General features: G+C 40.0%; 2 protein-coding genes across 6 annotated transcripts; one reads left to right on the forward strand and one right to left on the reverse strand.

Moving 5' to 3' along the window:
* Positions 1 to 2,879: 2,879 nt before the first annotated feature.
* Positions 2,880 to 5,329, reverse strand: LOC144635127 (interferon alpha-inducible protein 27, mitochondrial-like). Its single transcript, XM_078494193.1, has 2 exons — positions 5,176 to 5,329; positions 2,880 to 3,778 (listed from the first exon to the last, which is right to left on the reverse strand). Exons 1-2 carry the CDS (start codon positions 5,240 to 5,242, stop codon positions 3,411 to 3,413), a joined length of 435 nt encoding a protein of 144 aa, XP_078350319.1. The 5' UTR covers positions 5,243 to 5,329; the 3' UTR covers positions 2,880 to 3,410.
* Positions 5,330 to 6,770: 1,441 nt separating this feature from the next.
* LOC144636152 (tauropine dehydrogenase-like) lies at positions 6,771 to 18,227 on the forward strand. Of its 5 annotated transcripts, XM_078495293.1 has the most exons (5): positions 6,771 to 6,913; positions 7,270 to 7,493; positions 8,688 to 9,212; positions 9,994 to 10,299; positions 10,740 to 11,634. In XM_078495293.1, exons 2-5 carry the CDS (start codon positions 7,278 to 7,280, stop codon positions 11,115 to 11,117), a joined length of 1,425 nt encoding a protein of 474 aa, XP_078351419.1. In that variant the 5' UTR covers positions 6,771 to 6,913; positions 7,270 to 7,277; the 3' UTR covers positions 11,118 to 11,634. The 5 variants fall into 5 exon arrangements, with proteins under 5 accessions (XP_078351419.1, XP_078351420.1, XP_078351418.1 ...); XM_078495294.1 differs by lacking the exons at positions 6,771 to 6,913; positions 9,994 to 10,299; positions 10,740 to 11,634 and adding exons at positions 16,535 to 16,840; positions 17,559 to 18,227 and having other exon boundaries at positions 7,151 to 7,493; XM_078495292.1 differs by lacking the exon at positions 6,771 to 6,913 and having other exon boundaries at positions 7,157 to 7,493.
* Positions 18,228 to 20,123: the final 1,896 nt, after the last annotated feature.

Here is a 20,123-nt window from a genome sequence, read left to right on the forward strand (position 1 = left end):
AGTGACCAAAACCTTATTTCTCCTTACAGTATCAATGCATTATCAAGCAGTACAGTGACGAGAAACACACAAATTAATCAGCGGAGAGTAATTTCGATATTAACACTTGAATCAGTAAAAAGAAATTTTGAGTAGGATCTGCCTCCTCTGGTCACTAACACATTAAGTGCTGAAATAAACAGAACTACGCAAAGTTGAAATTTCAATAATTGTACTTTCTGTCAAGAAAGGTAAATTATGAGGTTAACCTAGCTAGAATAAAATATCAGCACACATTATAATTGTTTATGTGTCATGTTCTCATAACATCTCCTACGTTGGACAACATTAATTTGATAAAACACTTGTTAGCACTTGAACGGCTCTCTCTGGAGCGCTGCTTATAGACTTTATAGCTGAAGTTTAACGGCCAAGATGTACAAATAAAAGTATACCGAAATGTAAGGGAGCTAAGCACTGCTCAGAAACGAAACAAACCAGCTCTGGCATCGATTGAAGCGAAACTTACCCTCAGTTCGAAGCTTATAAAGAAATTTAATTTTCTAACGACGGCAGAGATTCTTTACCCTCCGCCTTGACGATCTTCTCGCAATCAAAGTGGGATTTTCTCTGTTCAATCTTCTGCTCAGATTTCATACCATTTCTCCGGATAAATCGCTGATTTTGAGCTAGATTTCCCGCCAACATTAGATTAAAGCAAGGGGACCCCCGCTTTGCTGAAACCAGCCTCAGTGAACGCTGAAAAGAATCGGCTCGATAGAGCAACGAAAACGATCCGAAAGGCCGTCAAAATCCCCATGTTGACAGTACTAACTTCCACGTAGCTCCCAGTGTTGATTTCTTGACCGTTAAACTTGTTAAAAGCGCTAAAACGCCTTTTGACGAGAAACCGAACATTTTTGCCAAGAAACTGAACAGGATCTGCCTAGCCTGTTCCAGGCGTTCGGTTAGTTGGGAAGGGGAAGCGGCGCAAGAAACGGCGAACAAAAAAATGGGGAGGGGACTAAGGCGAGGGGGCGTTCTCTCGCTCACCCTCCTCCCCGCCTCCCTCCCCTTATTTTTTTTTTCGCTCGCCGTTTTTCGCGCTTCCCAACTAACCGAACGCCTGGAACAGGCTAGGATCTGCCAGGCGTCCGCTTCCCCGTCCGCATCAGGCCCAGAACGCCAAGCGAACCGTGCACGTCAGTCCCACAACACCAAGCGAACCGTGCACGACCAAGGACGAGGACGCCTGGGGACGAGGCAGTTGCTGAATTGTTTTTCTCTCGGCGGCACCGAGGGACTTTGTTCTATATATACCTGATTACGTAATGTTACATTTAAACCAATAGAATGAAGCCTACTTTCACAGCAAATGTAAATCAGCCACAATACAATTCACGGCGATAATTTTTGCAACAACCGTCAACAATGGAAAATAAATAAGTCAAAGAAAGACCAAACAGCCAAATACACCAAGCATTAATCAGAACACAAAATTAACTGCTCAAAATGACATACAGTCGAAGCTCTCTTAACGGACACTCTCGTAAGCGGACAGCTCTACTTACGGCCACCTTGTTTGAAACCCCGTTTTAACTCCCATACAAACTCTGTATTTTTACATTCTCGTAAGCGGACATTCCCGTAACCGGCCGCGGACACTTTCAGAGATTACGACTTAGACTTTTTCTTTGTTTTTAAGCTCCCGTAAACGGACACCCGAAAAAAAAATCCTACTTACAACCTCTGTATCCTGTTATTATCAATCAAATTCACGTCGCCGTTTGTGACAATGATTTTACAGTAATTACAGGACCACATTTTAGTGCTTGTTTTGTCGTCATCCACGTTCGTCCGGTTATTGTTAGCTGGGCAAGCTCCCATAAGCGCCATCTATCCCCTTCACCTCTAGTGGCCGCTTACGAGAACCATTCTCGTAAGCGGCCAGCTCCAGTTACGGACACTTTTTTCGCGTCCCGAGGGTGTCCGCTTACGAGAGCTTCGACTGTAATTCGTGTCATCAGGAGCCCATGGTGTCATATAATATTTATGCTGAAAGCAACAAAATTCTTTGTTACGTTTATGCTCGCTTTTTTGGCATTGACCTTGCACAAATCAATGACAAAACACTCTGTTTGAGCAACTTAACAATAGAAACGTTTCGGTTACGTAATTTATACAAAGCGTGTGAGCACAAAACAAAAGATTGTGCACGATTTCAGTGTAAGTGGACATGCCAACACTGATCAAGTAGCATCTTTGTTTGTTCCTTTGAAGTTCACTGGGCTCCTGTTTGATTTTTTATTTTTGCTCACATTATTTTGAAATGATATTGGCGATTACTTAGTGAGAGTTTCAGCCCAGGTTAAAATTCAGGTGGTAAAATGGGAAAAGGATGAAAATCATTCTCGTCCCCATAGCCCTTTCGTTTCTCTTAGCCGGCTGGACCTTGGAACGAGAAAACGAAGGGCTCCAAGATTCTAGGACTTCCGGTCCTCATGTATGCAGTCATGACGTTTCAAAAGAATGTATGAGAGAGTCGTTACGTTTTCGACTTCCGTTTAGGAATTCTTTTTTCCAAATAGCCAATCAAGAAAATTCGAATTAATTAAAAAATCCTATGTCCCCAGAGCCCTTCGTTTTTCTCGTGCCAAGCCGGCTAAGAGAAACGAAAGGGCTATGGGGACGAGAATGGGTGAAAATGCCGATGTAATCAGGGCCCGTGCAGCTGACTCGTCCCCAGTGGTCTTTTGAGTCCGTCTTGAGTCGACTCTTGAAAGCTGAACACGGAGGGAATCATAGGAAGGAAGAAGAGAAAGGAAGGAAGAAATTAGTAGTATTGCACCCAAATACCTTCCTCAATTCCACCCAATCCTCGCCACCAATCAATGAAGAGCTTTTCATATATTAGTTTATTTGATGAATATGTTACAATAATTCAGAGCCTTTCACTAGATGACAACAAATGAGAGACATCTATGTTGCTTCCTAACATATAAAGTTCGAACGGTAGATTTAATCCCTTTACAGACAGACCTATTAAACTGTAGTCTATAGGCTAGTTACGGTAACCATAAACACGCGCAAGAACATAAGCGCAAACTTAACAAAAATTTCTTTAGAATTCGACTCGTTAGCAATCGACGATCGCGAACTGGTTCTATAGATAAAGTATTGCAAAGGAAATAAACTCCAGACCGTCAACTTACAAATCTAAATTACAAACACGTGTTAACAAGTCTTCTGTTGTTATTTTTGTCAACATAGTAGAGGTATAGAACTGCACCTAACTCTCACCCCATAATGTACCTTCAAATACAGAATTGTTCTCCCTAACATATTTAAGATACAAATGAAAAAGATAATGATACAATCTTAAATCTTTCACAAGCCTTTCCTTAAAAGGAAATAATTCATTCCGTTTTGAATCATTCTTTGTCTGACGAGCACTTTGGTCCCTCTACACATGGAAAAAACATGTTCTTGATGTAAGCAGCCACTGCGGCACCAGCTGAAAAAAGACCCAGTTTTGCTGCTACGCCCATCCCAATAGCTCCAACACTCTGAAGTGCTGCAAACACGCTTGTGGATGCCACGGCCCCCCCATACACTGCAGACTGGATGCAAGCAGCAATTGAGCCAGCAGCTACACCTGCAGCGGTGAATCCTAATGCACGTACGCACAAGGTAAAAGCGACTACGGCTACAGCGCCTCCAAGTCCAACAACTTTGACATATTCCGCTGCCAAGCACCACGTGTTTGCCTCACCAGTTTTACTCTGATCCGACTTCTGATCTGGCATACGAAAACAGAGCAGATGTATTACCGTATTTATCTAGGCGCTTATTAAATTTTTGGACCTTTAGGGTGGGCGCTTATTAAATTTTATCTTTTTTTTTTAGCAAGGAGTGCGTTTATTTTGCAAGAAAATTTTGTATAATAACTAAACGTGAAGGTGTATCAAAGCCGAATTTTAAATGTTTATTAAAAGTATTCAGAAAACTTTGGTCTTCTTATTAGTACTTAGTCAATTTTAATCTTAACTTCAACAATAATCAAAATTCCTCTTGTGTCCTCTTTTTAGGCGGGTGGGGGTGGGCGCTTATTCAAGGCTGGGCGCTTATTCAGATCTTTTCCTACCTACAGGGTGGGCGCTTATTCGAGATGGGCGCTTATTCGAGGTTGGGCGCTTTATCGAATAAATACGGTATATTTAAAGGTCGCCCTACTTTATACATTCTAGCTGTGTCGTGACAAAGTGGTCTTATAAATTCTGTCATCACGATTTAATAGAAAAACACAACCAAAATTCTAGAAAGCCTCAAAAGAGCAAAGGTTAACGAGATTCAACTGAATAAAATCAGGCCTGTGATGGCTGATTTCTTGGCCAACGGATTGCAAGAAGAGCCCGGTGATTTGCATTGTCTCGATACTGACTGTTGGGAGACTGGGCACTAGATCGTCGGGTCTATTTTTAGGCCGTTTTCTAGGAAACAGTAGTGTCTTGCTAAAACTGCAAAATAATTACTCAATCTTGCTTTCTTAAAAATAAATGAATTTCGTTGGTAGCATTGGCTGTGTCTGACTTTAGATCGTGCTGTCAGTGAAGTTTTCAACCCAAAATTGGACATCCTAAGTTCTGCTTGTTATTTCTTTGGTTTGAATCGAGACACTATATATTGTATTTAATTTGAAAAGCATACTTTGCAACATGTTTAGGGAAAATTTTTATTATATTATCTAATACTCGATTTCTCTAATTCTATTTCATTCAACCTAGGAAACTCATTCCTGTGATAGAATTATTACTACACCAAAACGTTAACAGATGAGTCTGGTAAAGACTCAAGAAATCGTAAGCCAGTTGAGTGCTCAAACCGGAAGTGTTTTAAATTAATACGAACTATTATGTGCTTGAAATTGTCCCTTCATTTCACACTCCACAATCGAAATCACTGTTTTTTTAAAGCTGGGTATTCCATTTCTTCGCGAAGAACGTGTGTTTCTCTCCGAAATATAGGATAAATGTGTGTTACTCATTGTAAACGATCACTTCGTCGAGTTGAAAGACATCAAAAAATCTTATGCAGTGTCATCACTTTTCTTTGTAACCATTCATACTCAGCAATGAATAATCTAAATACTTGAGATTAAACAAACTCCATTTGAGGTTAAAAAATTACTGCACTTACCTTTCGCACACGTCGGCAAAGAGGATGTCAAAAGCAATAAAACACATAGAGTTAAAGCCCAGTTCATGTTTATAGGCGCTAGATCTTTAATGCTCGGTCTCAAACTTTGCTGTGCTATGCTTTCTGATTGTTTTTCTTTCGGTGTTGCGGGGGACTATATGTTCTATATATACCTGTTTACATAATAATAGAACGCGTAACAATTCGATTGGAGGGCTTAGACCAATAGGGGAATCCTCGCTGACATCATTGTTTACTTTAAACGTCATTATTAGCATATCAACCTCGTTCCCAGGCCTTCTCTCTTTTTCTTCCCTCCTCAAAAAGGAAGAGAGAGGGCCCGAAGCGCGGAGGTTGTTAGCAAACGACTGTGCGTAAAAAAAGACCATCATGCTATACACGATATGACTCCAGATGCTTAAAGAGCTGGCGAGACTTGATGATTTGCACATTTTCTGTTGTTTGCGTGTAATATTAGATTTTAAAATCTTCAAAATTTGTACATTCTTTGTAAAATTTGGACTTTTCAATCCAGCATCACAGCGGGGTGATTTTATACATCGGGCTCGAATTTAAAGTAAACGTTTTTCGTGCCTCCAGCAATGTTGTTTTAATATTCAGAATTCATATATTTGTTGGTCGATCATGCAAAAACTGAAGGCATATACTGTGAAGGTCTCCCTTGTAGAATAAGGCCTACTTTCGCAGCAAATATAAATCAGCCAAAATATATGTCACAGTTAAGCAATTTTGCAACAATAAAAAACAAATAAGGACCAAGTTCACCAAGCATTAATCAGAACACAAAAATAACTGCTCAAAATGACATTCTGCGTAACATCAGGAGAGAATAAAAAATAGTATGCTGAAAGTATTTATGAAACTAGAAGTTCAGGTGTTCCCATCCGCCGGGCATGTTCGAATTTTTTAGGGTTTTTAACCTTTTTTGGACGCTGGTGAAGGAGCCTAGTACTGGGAATACGACCAAAACCTGAAAATTAATTAAGGTTTTTAAAGGACGTCAAAAATGCTATCCAAACTTAAAGGTTTTTATTAAGCTTGCACGCGTATTGACGAAGTGCCTTACTATTCGATTTCTGCTCCAGCTTCTAAAAGAATCACCTTCAAATGAAGCTGGCGATTGTCACTCAGCCCTAGCTAGAATTCAGCCAAGGTTGAAAATGCAACCCGCATTTGAGGAAACCGAGCAAGGATATTCAGCCCAGTCAAATAGGAAAGGGGTGAAAATGCGCATATAATCAGAATGGAACATTAGTCCTTGCTAAAAATGCAGTACTGGCCGACTATATCGCAAATGTATAGCCTGGGCTGTCATTAGTCATGTAATTTCAACAAAAGTACCTTGCATGTTATTTTTTTCTCCCACTGTAAACAAGGAATTACTCAGAAATGACGAAAAATAAAGAAAACAAAATGGTGAATTATTGAACAGACGCTGTGATCTGGTTGGTTGTGCTCAGACAGGATGAGTGTATTTATATGAGGTATTTGACAGGTATTTGATGTGACGTTGCATTACACATTTCTCTTCTGAGCCGCGTCAGCCGTCCACTTTAATATTTCGGTAACAGAGTGCAATATTGGGTCAGTTCGAGAGAGCTGGAAAGCCGTTGTACACTGTTCCTATATAGACTCTACATCTTGTGTTTAAACTAACACACAGTGCAAGCTGATCATTTGTTAATATTTCACCAAATACAAGGGAGCGTGACAGCTGGTGAGTAAATTTTTGTTTGAAGTTTTCATGTTGTTTTTATTATCGACTGCGATAGGCACTTTTCTATTTTAGTTTTTTTAGATTAGTTTTTTAATAGCAGGCGTTATACCTAGAGAAGAATGCAAAACTACCCTGAAGCAGGTTTAAAACTGATTCAAACGGTTACATTAGATGATTGTTTACTTGGACTGACCGATCGAGCTCGATTTTTGACATTTCGATATGGTCACGCTAAAACCCATGGAAAAAATAATAAACTACAAACTACTTCACCAGCGCATCTGACCATTTTTGCGAAAAAAAACTTTGGTAAAAAGCTTTGTTATATAATTTTCTACAATTTTACTTTTGTACAGGATCAAATATGCGATGGAAGCTGAATTACTTCAAACGAAGCAGTCTGAACCAAGCAAGCGTGCTTGTTCGCACGCACTGCTCCAGGTTGTTTACCCGTGACCATGACGTCACGTTTGTCAGAGAGTATAGCGTGACAAATTTATTCACGCCTTTTCACCGACGAGCGAGTCGATTCGACTGTTCCTGTAGCAGCCGTATTAACCGGTATCGTGCCTTCTCTATGGTAAGTAAAGCTTCATTTTAAAAGCATTCGAACAGCCTGTTACTAGCGCGTATAGTTAAACCGAAACTACGTTCGTAGTCGTGCAATGGAATCGTCTTCTATCCTGTCGAACAGTCAATGGCGGCTATTCTCTGCGTAACAAATGTTCCCGTTTGACTGTAGAGTTTTCCACATTTTTGGGGCGAGGACAGTTCTTTAAAGGGGTTGTAATTTTCACGCCAAGTCTACGGTGTTTAACCGGAAAATGCGTAAAAGTAATAATATCACATTTCATCCAAAATTAAAGTACGAAACATTGTGCAAATTAATTTTAAGGTAGAAATTTAAGACCGCAGTTTGTAATACACGATCATCTTTGATCTACATACATTGCATCTGATACATATTTTGTCGTAGGGAAAGTAGTCCATATCGTCGAATTTATCTTTCTCTATTTTTAAATTATGTCTATTTATATAATGTTTTGTCGATCAGAAAAAGGTACACACGTACCTGTCACGGAATAGCCCTTATGCATGTTTACGTCAGGTTGGCTAATTTCACCACCAAGCCTCGCTTCCAAAGTGCAAATTTGCAAATTTTATCATGAGCAAATTCCCAAAGCAGCAAAGTTGAAAAGAATACCCACGTGGAAACTGTATGAAGGTGAGAGATGGTTGAGAAGAATTCGCGTGATGGTGAATTTTGAGCATATGACATTATCATGCAAATCTACCGAGCAGGCGAGCAGTGTTTTGTCGATTGACTAAGCTTCATTTATTATTAAGTTTCTCAAAAATTAAAACCGGGCCAACAACAACTGTATGGTAATTTAAGACCAATTACGTTGGTTTACACAATGAAGAAGCCTTTTCCAGATAAAGGAACTGCCCAAATACACATTGTTAAAATATTAACTAATTATACCAGTCATAAAAGGACAATTACCTGCATGCGAATCTGAATTAGTGTATTTATCGGTCCAGTGCAAGACATACTCTATTTCCTCTAATTAGGGTCAACTCTAACTCTATGCTCCATTTCAGACCAAAACTGTTCCAAACCTTTACCCTCCAGCCCTCCAGGAGAACCCCGGGTTTGTTGCAGCCAAACAATCAAATTTTATAGGTGTCAGTCCTTTGCTGTTAATAAATGATAAGGTTAACTCAACAATAAAAAGATTAATGTTAATAAACTTCACTTTTCCTTAACTAGACAATGAGTTCAGACACCATCAAGCTGTTGATTTGTGGAAGTGGCAATGGCGCTCATGCGTTTGCCGGTATCGCGTCATCTTTGAAAGGTACTGAAGTACGAGTGCTTAGTTTGTATCAAGATGAAGCAGAGCGCTGGAGTGCTGCAATGCAGAAGAACGATCTTGAGGTGACTTTACATCGGAAGGGAAAGGAACCAAGTTCTATTAAGTCCAAACCTGCACTGGTAACGAAAAACCCAGAGGATGCCATGCGAGATGTTGACATCGTAGTCTTTGTGCTGCCAGCCTTTGCTCATCAAGTTTTTCTTGATACCTTAAAGCCTTACATAAAGCCTGGCACAATAATTGTTGCTCTACCAGGGGAACCAGGGATTGACTTCCAGATTCGTCACGTTCTTGGAGAAACAGGACGGCAATGCACGATTATGAATTTTGAGTCTTTACCATGGGCATGCCGTACCACTTCGTTTGGTGTCAAATGTGAGGTTCTTGGCACCAAGGAAACCCTGCAAGGAGCAATGAAGGTAAAATAGTATAGATCGTTGAAAGGGTGGTAACGTTCTTTATGACCTTTTGAGTTGGGTAGTAGATCTTGCAAGGGCTTACATGAATGGCTCGCTTTCATTCGAGAGATCAATAGAAGGAGCAATAGAGAACAATGCCCTTAGCCCCTTAAACAATAGCAACTGCTTCACTAGAGGACCAGTAGACTTACAAGCTTACGCAGCTTCACTACTGGACCTTTTTAGACTGGAGAGGAGATTCATGTTAAACAATTCATTTGGGTCCACCAAAGATGCAGAAAATAAAAAAATGGGTGAATTAAAAAGACCCCCAAAGTAACTGTATTCAGATGCAGTGTCCTTGTCGTTAGTGTGCCAGATTTTACAGTGATTTTTGATCGATAAGTTGAAGGGCGATCCATTTGCTGTTTTTAGAGATGACAATAGTACATAAATTCAGTGCCTTTCTTCACTGATCGATCGTGGAGCACATACATGTATATGTTTGTTTTTGCAACTTTTTTGTTAAAACCTACTTAGAAAATTAATTCCAAAGGGAGTTGCAACAGAGCTGTCAGCAGACTCAACTTAAAACTTTGTCACGACACACGTTCAACACAAGTTAAACAGATAATCAATTGTAGGTTATGGTTATTTTGTACGATGGTGAAACGCTTGCCATATTATACCAGGATGTTTTGCTGCACTTTCTTACCTAACAGTTATTGCGTGAAAAAACAATAATTTTATAACGACAACATCAAAATAATAACATCAACTTAATAACAACTTTTTCTTTCAGAAAGGAGATGGTGTGGCACCCAAGAAAGATCCAGTCTCAACACTTCAGTACCTCCTGGGACCCCTCCCTAAGCTTGTGGTGTCAGGTCACCTTTTGGGTGTTCAGCTGATGAGCGTTAACGCTTATCTTCACACGTCAATAGTATACGGCCAGTGGGCGGGATGGGACGGTAACCCGGTTGACGAGGCACCTCTGTTCTACCATGGTGTAAGTAAGTCGACCGCTGAGCTCACATCCAGTGTCTCAGATGAGGTTCTTAACATTGCCAAAGTTATCGAGGAGAAGTCAGGAGCAGACATGTCTGGGGTTAGTTCAACATTTGCAAAATTGGTTTAAACTTCTTGCTAGTAGTGACACACGGTGCTTGTTGTAGATTATCTGAGGAAATCCCTGTCTTGATGCACGAGTCTGTAATATTACGACAGATCTTGAATGTTTATGTAAGAGGGTAGATGTAGTCCTTATGGTACATGTACATAGTACATTCTTTCCGAAGCTGGATTCAAAATTTGTCCAAAACGGGCACTTTTAGGGGTTTGTGAAATTTACAACTTTTCAGTCATTTAACAATGGAAAAAGGGCATTACCTAAGTTGCTCAAGCAAGACAGGTAGATTGGGGTCTTCGCTTTACTCGGGCCCTCTCTATGAGCTCGAAAATTGCACTGCGTCCATTTCTTTTGTCAGTAAGTTGATATAATTTCTATTTATAAACGAGTAAAGTAACAAAAGACTCTACTTTGTACAGGTTGTCCACTTGTATCAGTGGTACATGCGATGCTATCCCGAAGATATCTCAGACAAGACCAATTTTTACACTGCAGTACGGAGCAACGCTGCGTACGAAGGGCTAAAACATCCGGTCAAACCAACTGAAGATGGCAAATTCATGCCTAATTTCGCGTACCGTTACATGACGGAGGATATCCCCTACGGTTTGGTTGTCATCCGGGGTATCGCAGAAATTGTGGGCGTGGAAACGCCGAATATCGACAAGGTGCTTACATGGTGTCAGGAGAAAATGGGCAAAGAATATCTCGTGAACTCAAAGTTACAAGGCAAAGATGTCTCGTCATCCAGAGCACCACAGAGATACGGGTTCACTACCCTTGAATCCATCCTGTAAACCAGGCAATACCTTCTACTCGTCGTAAATTAAGAGAACATAAAGCTAAACATTGCACTAGTGAATATGTACAATAACAAGTTTAATTTTCTAGTTCGAAAATAGCCCGGCGGTGGAAGGGGAGCGGGGTGTTTGGTTTAGCTAACCAGGTTTTAACGGGAAATACGGGGATGCCCGGGCCCGAGGGACTTACAAACAAGGTGACCCTTTTGTACACCTTTCATACAAAATGGTACCCCTTTCACTCCCGTACAGCATCCCCCTTTTAAATATATTACTTCCATCAGCCTTGAAAATACTTGTATGAATTTGCCCGTCTGTGGGTCTGTGCGAGGTATTTTGAAAGAGCAGTTTTTCCTACCATTTTCGGCATTTTGGGGCAAAGCCTTCTCGTGTACATTCTACTATAGGGAGTAGCATCCCCCTCCTCCACCCCGCCACCCAAGAAGAATAGGCGAACGGCTCAGTTCCGAAAACATTTGTGATAAATAAATGTAGATCATATGCAAAACCTAAAGAGGAATGTTTCAATGACTTGTTCTTAAGCAATTTTTATCAAAACTAACAATATATAGGCCGGTGATTAACGACAATCGTGTTTGCAAAGATCGGCCGCAATGGTCATGTGTTAATTGACTTTGTTTTGCAAGTAGTTCCTGCCCCTCCGTACATCTTTTAAGCAGACTTTAAGTAAATTTTTCTCTTTCAATTTCTCCCCTTTTTTTTGAAACATTTGTTGCTGTTGCGAAATACTGCAAGCCGTTTGCTGGCTCCGAAAATCTGAAGACAACACAGTTTCCTAATAAAACCCCTCGAGTAAGTACTGGTTTGCGAATAGAGTCGAGAGAGTTCGCTTAATTTGCAGGCTTTTCCAATGAGAGAACTGTTGTTAGAAAACTCTGTTGTCCACAGAATTTAAAACGGGATATGGAGTGGCATCTACAGAGAGAAAGAAAAGCTTCTTGGTGATGCAGATGCTGAGATCATCATAACAAAGATTTCAAAAGACTATAAGCAATACCCAAACCACAGCACAGTAGCTAACTATCAATTGATTCCATAACACTGAGATACATTTCAAGGAAAACGCACGGTTCCCTCCCGGGTTAGTACCTGGGGATCATTAGATAAAACAGGAGACGTTACTCTGAATGCGCATGAGGTTTTGCTGAAGGGGAAGATTTTTATTGCTGAGTAAGAAAGATGAGTTGCAATAGAACTTGTTGAGAGATGTGCTTTGTCGGTAAGGAGAACATTTCTTCTGTCAAAGTGAGTTACGCTGTTAGATACGGCTCCCACCTTCCACCCATGCAATATACCAGGGACAAGGTATTCAAAGGTCGGATAACGCTATCCACCGGATAAATCCCTACCCAGTGGATAACTGTTAACAAATCGTACAACGCTATCAACCAAATAATGATTCATCCGGTGGATAGCGTTAACCACCCTTGGAACAACTGGGCCCTGTCGTTTTACCTTACCTTACCCATCCCAATCCCAAAGGCGTAAATTTAAAGCTGAATAACTAAAAAAAAAACAAAAACGGTAAGTTGGCAGGGACGTAACTAGCAAGGGGCAAGACGAGGCACTTGCCTTGTTTAAATTTAAACCAAAAGATTGATTTTTCTCAGGAAAAACCTTATTTATAATGTTGAAGAAAGTGTTCCAGAGCTTCTAGATTCAAAATTTTCTGGAGGGCATGTCCCCAGAACCCCCTTGCAAGATCTTGCCTTTTCTTTGGCAAAGGTCTGGTTACAGCCCTGGTTAGTCCTTACGGCAAGGAGAGGAGTTTGAGACCAAAAAGAGAAAAAAGTATGGTATATGTTTGCCCGATATTTCGGTTTGCAAAACAAACCTTCTACGTGGGGGGTTTTCCCCCCGCCGGCCATTTTGAAAAGCGGAGAAGACCCTAGGGACGAGGCTGCAAATTGTCTTACATGAGTATGTATACCTTAAGGTTACTATTGTTAGCGGTTATTGTGGGCGAAAATCGCTAAATTAAGTACTCGCTAAAATTTGTGTCGGTCAAATTTTATACTCTTTAAATTGGAGTGTCTCCCTCCCATCCCAAAGGACTTTTAAAAATGGATGCCGGTAACTTTTTCTTTCTGGCAATGTTAATGTTTGTTCAATTTCAATCGAGTTTGTTCTTTTACTACACATTTATTTCCATTTTAGCTAAATGTTCATAAAACTGCTTTACACGATATCACAAATTTTAAAAAAAAAAAAATTCGGAAACTGAATCGCTAAATTAAATAGTCGCTAAATCTTGCTAAGAAAAAATCGCTAAAATAAGTGGCTGCTAATAATAGTAACCTTAAGGTAAAGCGGGAGTGAGTAATAAGTTTCATTGCAATGTACGCCTGGCAAATTACTGCCACGATCAGCGACAACTTAAAACGACAAATAATATTACAAAATGGATAATACGAACATATCAATATAGCTTGAATCGGCGAAGAAAATTACTACAAAGCTAAAAATGTTACAAACGGCTTCTATAGATATTTTAAGTTGTTAGATGCCGATTGTTTTTGATAGGGTCAGATATTTGAACTGAGTTCCTTCAAAACAAGCAGTAAATCAAACTAAACAGTCGTGCCTCTTCGCACGTACCGCTCTGCTCGGATGATCATGACGTCATGTGTGTCACACAATAAACTGGTGAACCAAACGACTCGCGTGGCTCGAGGCTGGTTTCGCTGTTGCAGTACCTTTTAAAACTGTACCGACTTTAGGCTGGTAAGTAAAGCAAGATTTTACAATGTAAAAGTTTAACTCACGACTGATTTGACCGTTTCGCCGGTCTTCCTTAAGCTTATTTCGTGGTTTCATAAACCGCAGTCTTTGATAACGTATTATAAAGCTCTAACGTAGACATGGCTTCTAATAGAAGCTAATAGAGAATGTATATTTTCACTATTTCGAGGTTGTTGTTTAGTTATAGAGCCTTTAAGTTGATTTAGGCTTGATTTTTCCCCAAAGAGTGAGAATCGGAAACCAGGGCATGCTCTCCCAGAAAATTTTGAAAATTAAATCGTCGTCTTGCACGTGTTTGCCTCGAGGGTCTGTTATAGTCCTGCGGTTTACTGCCAATATCGAGTGTTGGTTTGCAACAAAAAATTAAAAGCAATTTGCGGTCTAGGTAGAACAAAATATGGCGGCTTGTGGACCGTACGACCCCTATAATAGACCCACTTCCTCGATTTTATGAGCGTGCGGTCACATGTCCGCTTGGGATTCTCATATAGCTAGTAATTTTAAAACACAGTCGCACGAAATTTCTTATTTGTGATTTTTTTCGTTACTGAGTCATACGTAGGTTCTTTGGTGGCAAGGTTCTATCTCAAAATGAATTGTTTGAATCAAATTGTTTATATTCGTAAGCCGGTGTATGAATTTTTTCAGCGTGAGCGTAATGAGATGCATTCGTTTGCGTGACAGCATTCATCTTTTTTGTATTCATTTGTTTTATACACAAAAGAATAACAGTTTACAATACAGCGTACGTCATAATATAAAATAAGCACAAAGAAACATGGAAAGACGAATTACATTATGTTCTAAGATGACATGAGAGAGAGAGAAGAGGCTTCCACTTCTTGTGATAACTAAGCTTGTTGGTTTCTCTCGCAATGAAGCATTCAAGTTTGTAAGTAGTCGTAGCAGTCAGCTCTAGTAATAGTTTTGGAGATAAAAATCAGTTTTTCAGTCAGGAAAAGATACAAGAGATCTTTAGAGGCATGCTTGATGTTGATCGATTGATCTCACAATCGCGGACAAAACCTGTTGAGGGAAATTGTGTATTCATACATTTTCGCTGCCATTACCGCAATGTCAATTCCTTACATGGAAAACAGCACTCCACTCTTCAGCCCTTCATCAGACGGCGCTGCTGCTCCGTTTTGCTAAAATTATGTTTGGCGAGTAAAATTTCGCAAAAAACATCATTGAATAGGGGAGAGGGAAAAAGAAAGGTACCATGTATTCGAGAGCAATGGAATAAACTGTGATCTTTCGTTAATTGTCTCAACAGTTTGGTCTGGGATTGCAGCTTCCTTGTTTATGTTACTGTACCAAATGACCCTTATCACTAACAAGCGAAGCAAATGTCTTTTTTTTACATGAAAAAGTAGGATGTGGATATTCTTTCACTCTTGCACACTTGTGTCCTTGTGCCACACTTTTCTGCATTCGTGTTACACGAAAATTGCACTGTTTTTAGCAAAGCACTAAATTAGGGAAATTATTTAAGTGTATGACTTTGGTTTGGCTATAATACAACTTTGAATATCTTGACAGGAGATGAGTTCAGACAACATCAAGCTGTTGATTTGTGGAAGTGGCAATGGCCCGCATGCATTTTCCGGTATTGCGTCATCTTTGAAAGGTACTGAAGTACGAGTGCTTAGTTTGTATCAAGATGAAGCAGAGCGTTGGAGTGCTGCAATGGAGAAGAGCGATCTTGAGGTTACCTTGCATCGGAAGGGAAAGGAACCAACCTCTATTAAGTCCAAACCTGCACTGGTAACGAAAAACCCAGAGGATGCCATGCGAGATGTTGACATCGTGGTCTTTATGCTTCCAGCATTTGCTCATCAAGTTTTTCTTGAAACGTTGAAACCGTACATTAAACCTGGCACGATAATAGTTGGTCTACCAGGAAAAGCAGGTTTCAATTTCCAAATTCGTCACGTACTTGGAGAAACAGGGCGGCAATGCACGATCATGAATTTTGAGTCATTACCATGGGCATGCCGTTTCACTGAATTTGGTGTCAAATGTGAGGTTCTTGGGACCAAGGAAATCCTGAGGGGGGCAATAAAGGTAATGTATAAGGGATCCAACATTTTTGAGTGTTCTACCTCAGTAATAAACCACTATTGAATAAAATGCTGTCACGTGCCCATCAAATATTTGACAATCTTGTGCAGCATCCTTTCGGACAGCAAAAGATTAAAATAAGTTCATCCAGGCAAGTGAACGAGTGAAAGAAATAACCTCAAGTGCTGTTTTTGAGAGATGACATTTATACATTTTAAAAGTGCCTGTTTCATTTAAGTAGTACAGAAATGTTTTTGTATAGAATTTTGGTAGTACCTACTTGGCAATTTAATTCCGAGAAGAGCTCAGTACAGTACATCTATTCGTTCCATATATAGACGGTAGGTCTAGAAAAAACCCAGTAGACTTAACGCTTTGAATTATAACTCTGTCGCAACATGTATCAGTGATCAATACGAGTAAATAGATAATCGACCATAGGTTATGGTTATCAATTGTATGAGGGTCAATCACTTACTTCATTGTACCAGGATGTTTAGCTTTGCTTTTTCGCACGATGCAACCTGGGGTCTTCACCTTAAACTAGTTATTATATCAAATAATACATGGATAACTATTTCTTGCAGGAAGGGGAGGGTGTGGCACCGAGAAAAGATCCAGTTTCAACACTGCAGTACCTCCTGGGACCCCTCCCTAAACTAGTGATGTCAGGTCACATTTTGGGTGTTCAGTTAATGAGCATTAGTGCCTATCTTCACACCTCAATAGTATACGGCCAATGGGTGGAGTGGGACGGTAAGCCAGTTGACGAGGCACCTCTGTTCTACCAAGGTGTGAGTAAGGCAACTGCGGAGGTCACATCCAGTGCCTCGGATGAGGTTCTGAACATTGCCAAAGTTATTGAGGAGAAGTCAGGAGCGGACATGTCTGGTGTAAGTACAACCATGCAACTTACTTCTAAAATACTTAACGACTATTCACCGAAGTGGGGGTGGCTAGTGGTGGATATTTACCGAATCGCAGTAATTTCTCCCTTAAAAAAATGGCTGAGGCAAGTGCCTCGGTTTGCCTCAAATGGTCTACCGGCCCTGTCAACGATTAAATTTTTCGCTCGGAGGTGAATAGCAAGGAATATCTGGAGTGGCTAGCCAATCAGAGCGCACCAACAACGCTATCCACCCTTTAAGCATATACTTAGTGCTACTAGTGATTGCTGTGGATTATCTGCGTAATTTCTTGTTTTGATGCATGTGTCGAAAATGTCACGACAGGTCTTGAATGTTCAGGTCAGTAAGCGGGAAGATGCGCTTCTTTAAAAATATGTTTGCCAAGCGTAAAGCTGGATTCAAAATGTGCTCAAAAGGACCGCTTCTTGTTTGGGTAGTTGTAGGGTTTTGTTTTGAAAAGAACTAAGAAAACCGCGAGTCCTTTCTAGATAGCGCTTTTCGTCTTTTTACAATTTTCCAAACAGTCATTAAACGACGAAACAAAGGGAATTTCCTGCTAAATCAAGACAGGTACGCTAAAATTGTCGTCTTCGCTTTACTCGGGTAGTCTCCATGACCTCGACAGTAGCACTTTGTCAGTTAGGAGCTGATATAATTTGCATTCATCAACGTCCAGATTTATAAAGGCTTCTATTGTGTACAGGTTGTCCACTTGTATCAGTGGTACATGCGAAGCTACCCCGAAGAGATCTCAGACAAGACTAGTTTTTACACTGCAGTACGAAGCAACGCTGCCTACCAAGGTCTGAAACATCCGATGAAGACAACAGAAGACGGTAAATTCATGCCAGATTTCACGTACCGTTACTTGACGGAGGACATCCCCTGTGGTTTGGTTGTCATCCGGGGTATTGCAGAAGTTGTGGGCGTAGAAACACCGAATATCGACAAGGTGCTTACATGGTGTCAGGAGAAAATGGGCAAAGAATATCTCGTGAACTCAAAGTTACAAGGCAAAGATGTCTCGTCATCCAGAGCACCACAGAGATACGGGTTCTCCACTCTTGAATCCATTTTGTAAATCAATCGATCAAACAATCGATCAATCAATCAATCAATCAATCAATCAATCAATCAATCAATCAATCAATCAATCAATCAATCAATCAATCAATCAATCAACTTTTACAAAAGAGGATAACGGAAAACAGTAAATACAGATAAAATAGCGGCCCTCGAATTACAAATTACAACCAGTTAATATATATGAATGTATATGAATACATTGAATATGTTTGTTTTGCAAGTAGTTCGTTCCTGGCTTTCCGTACATCTTTTGAGCAGACTTGAATAAAATTTGTTTTTGAATTTCTTTTTTGTTTTCAAACATTTGTTGCTGTTTTTAACTACTGGAAGCCGCCTGCTTACTCCAAATATCTGAAGACAACACAGTTTCCTAAAAATAATTCCTGGAGGAAGTACTGGCACCTCTCATCATCCCCGGGCGCATTTAAGGGCCACGAGAGGTTTCTGTATTCGCAGGCTTTTCCCTCGAAAGCATTGTTGTTAGGAAACTCTGTTGTCCACAGAATTTAGAGAAGGGATATGAGTTGGCGTCTAAAGAAAGAAAGAGTAGATCACCGTGACTTAAAACAAAGATTTTAAATGACCACAAACAGTACTCAAACCACAGCACAGTAGCTAACTATCTAACTATCAATCGTTTCCACCAGACCATGATACATCCAGAAAAACGCAAGATTCCCTCCAGGGGAAGTAGCTGAAACGGGAGACGTTACATGTACTACAGCAAACACTCGCGTGTAAGAACCTACAATTTTCTAAGTTTGGCAAAATAGGTTTTTGTATTTGGGGATAGTTATTGGTAATTTAGGCTAAGTAGGTTCTTAATAAGGTTCCTAATTTCTAAGGAGGAGCCATAGTTTTTGATTGTACGAGAAGAAAATAAATGGTTTTGGTCCTTCATTATGCAGCATTTATTCATAACTGTATTGCTTCAAGCCTCATGCAAGGTTCAAAGAAGACAATTACAGTCTATGTGAATTTGTCTTTTCTTTATTTGTAAATACAGTTTGGGATGTTCTGTTAAAAATGTTCATAAAAATTTTCTATAACCCACATATAAGAACCTGCTGAAATTTGTTTGGCTAAACAGGTTCTTATATTTTGGGGTATTAAAATGGCAAATTTCTGCCAGCAGGTTCTTAAACCACTAGGTCCTTACACGCGGGTGTTTACTGTATGTTTTTTTTTTCCGAAGGGCAAGTTTTTATTTTTACTTTTTTTTTTGCTGGCTGGGAAAGATGAGTTGTCAAACTTGTTTTGTCTGCTAGAAAATATTTCTTCTTTTTTCTGTCAAAGTGCGTTTCGCTGTTGAGATACGCCTCAACTCCCACTCAATGTACCTGTTGTTTTCTCTTCCCCTTCCCCAACCGAAGGCGTAAATTTGAAGTCATTGTCACACTCATCATATCATTTTTGTTGGGGGTGTACAGAGATCGTTTTGAGAGTCGCTGGGAGACGAAGCTTCAGTGATTTCTTTCCTGTGGGTAGCCAGCAACAACTTGCCTAATGAGCTTATACCATATCATTCAATTATAATTTTTTTTTTTTGCGTCACCTATAAGTAGAAGGTTTACTAACTTCCCGTAACTTTCAGCTTTTACTCGACACAGAAATAAAGTTATTCATTCATTCCTCGAATGCCCACGTTCACATACTCCAAACTTCTCCATTTGTCTAGACTTGCACCAAGTCGCCCTCTTTTGGCGAGCGAAGCCAGCCGAAAAGCGTCGCGAAGCGACGACATACCTAAACAGCGCGTCGAAGGACTTTGAGAAAGTCTACCATTTGTCACGTAACACATTGTCACACCCGGATGTTGTCACGCAATACTTTCACCGGGATTCAGATCTGAGTAGGGAGGAAAGAAGTCCAAATTATCTTTCGTATTATGTATAAAGCTTAAGATAATAACACGTTTTATTTTAATATACGTCTGATAAATGCACTGCCCCGACCAGAAACAAACCGTATTGCAACCAAAATATAAAATAAGTTGCCCCATAATCGACCATAAACATGTTTTTTTGAAACCCCAAAGCTACAAATTCTTTAAACAACTTCTTGGGATATAGCTAGTTCTTAGGTGCCGGTTCCTTTTTGACAAGATCAAATATATGATAAAAAAACTGAGTTCCATCAAAACGAAGCGCCAGGAAACGGTTGAATGAAACATAACAGTCGT

Source organism: Oculina patagonica, chromosome 13 (genome assembly GCF_052425735.1).
Source record: "Oculina patagonica isolate OP01 chromosome 13, crgOcupat, whole genome shotgun sequence".
Taxonomy (NCBI): domain Eukaryota; kingdom Metazoa; phylum Cnidaria; class Anthozoa; order Scleractinia; family Oculinidae; genus Oculina; species Oculina patagonica.

What these genes read in the sequence shown, in the direction of transcription:
- LOC144635127 (XM_078494193.1), bottom strand. Translation starts at nt 5,242, where the DNA reads ATGAACTGGGCTTTAACTCTATGTGTTTTATTGCTTTTGACATCCTCT. An exon ending in TTTGCCGACGTGTGCGAAAG is followed by an intron (nt 3,779 to 5,175) that starts GTAAGTGCAGTA and finishes TTCGTATGCCAG; the next exon opens with ATCAGAAGTCGGATCAGAGT.
- LOC144636152 (XM_078495293.1), top strand. Translation starts at nt 7,278, where the DNA reads ATGCGATGGAAGCTGAATTACTTCAAACGAAGCAGTCTGAACCAAGCA. An exon ending in GGTATCGTGCCTTCTCTATG is followed by an intron (nt 7,494 to 8,687) that starts GTAAGTAAAGCT and finishes TTCCTTAACTAG; the next exon opens with ACAATGAGTTCAGACACCAT. An exon ending in CCCTGCAAGGAGCAATGAAG is followed by an intron (nt 9,213 to 9,993) that starts GTAAAATAGTAT and finishes TTTTTCTTTCAG; the next exon opens with AAAGGAGATGGTGTGGCACC.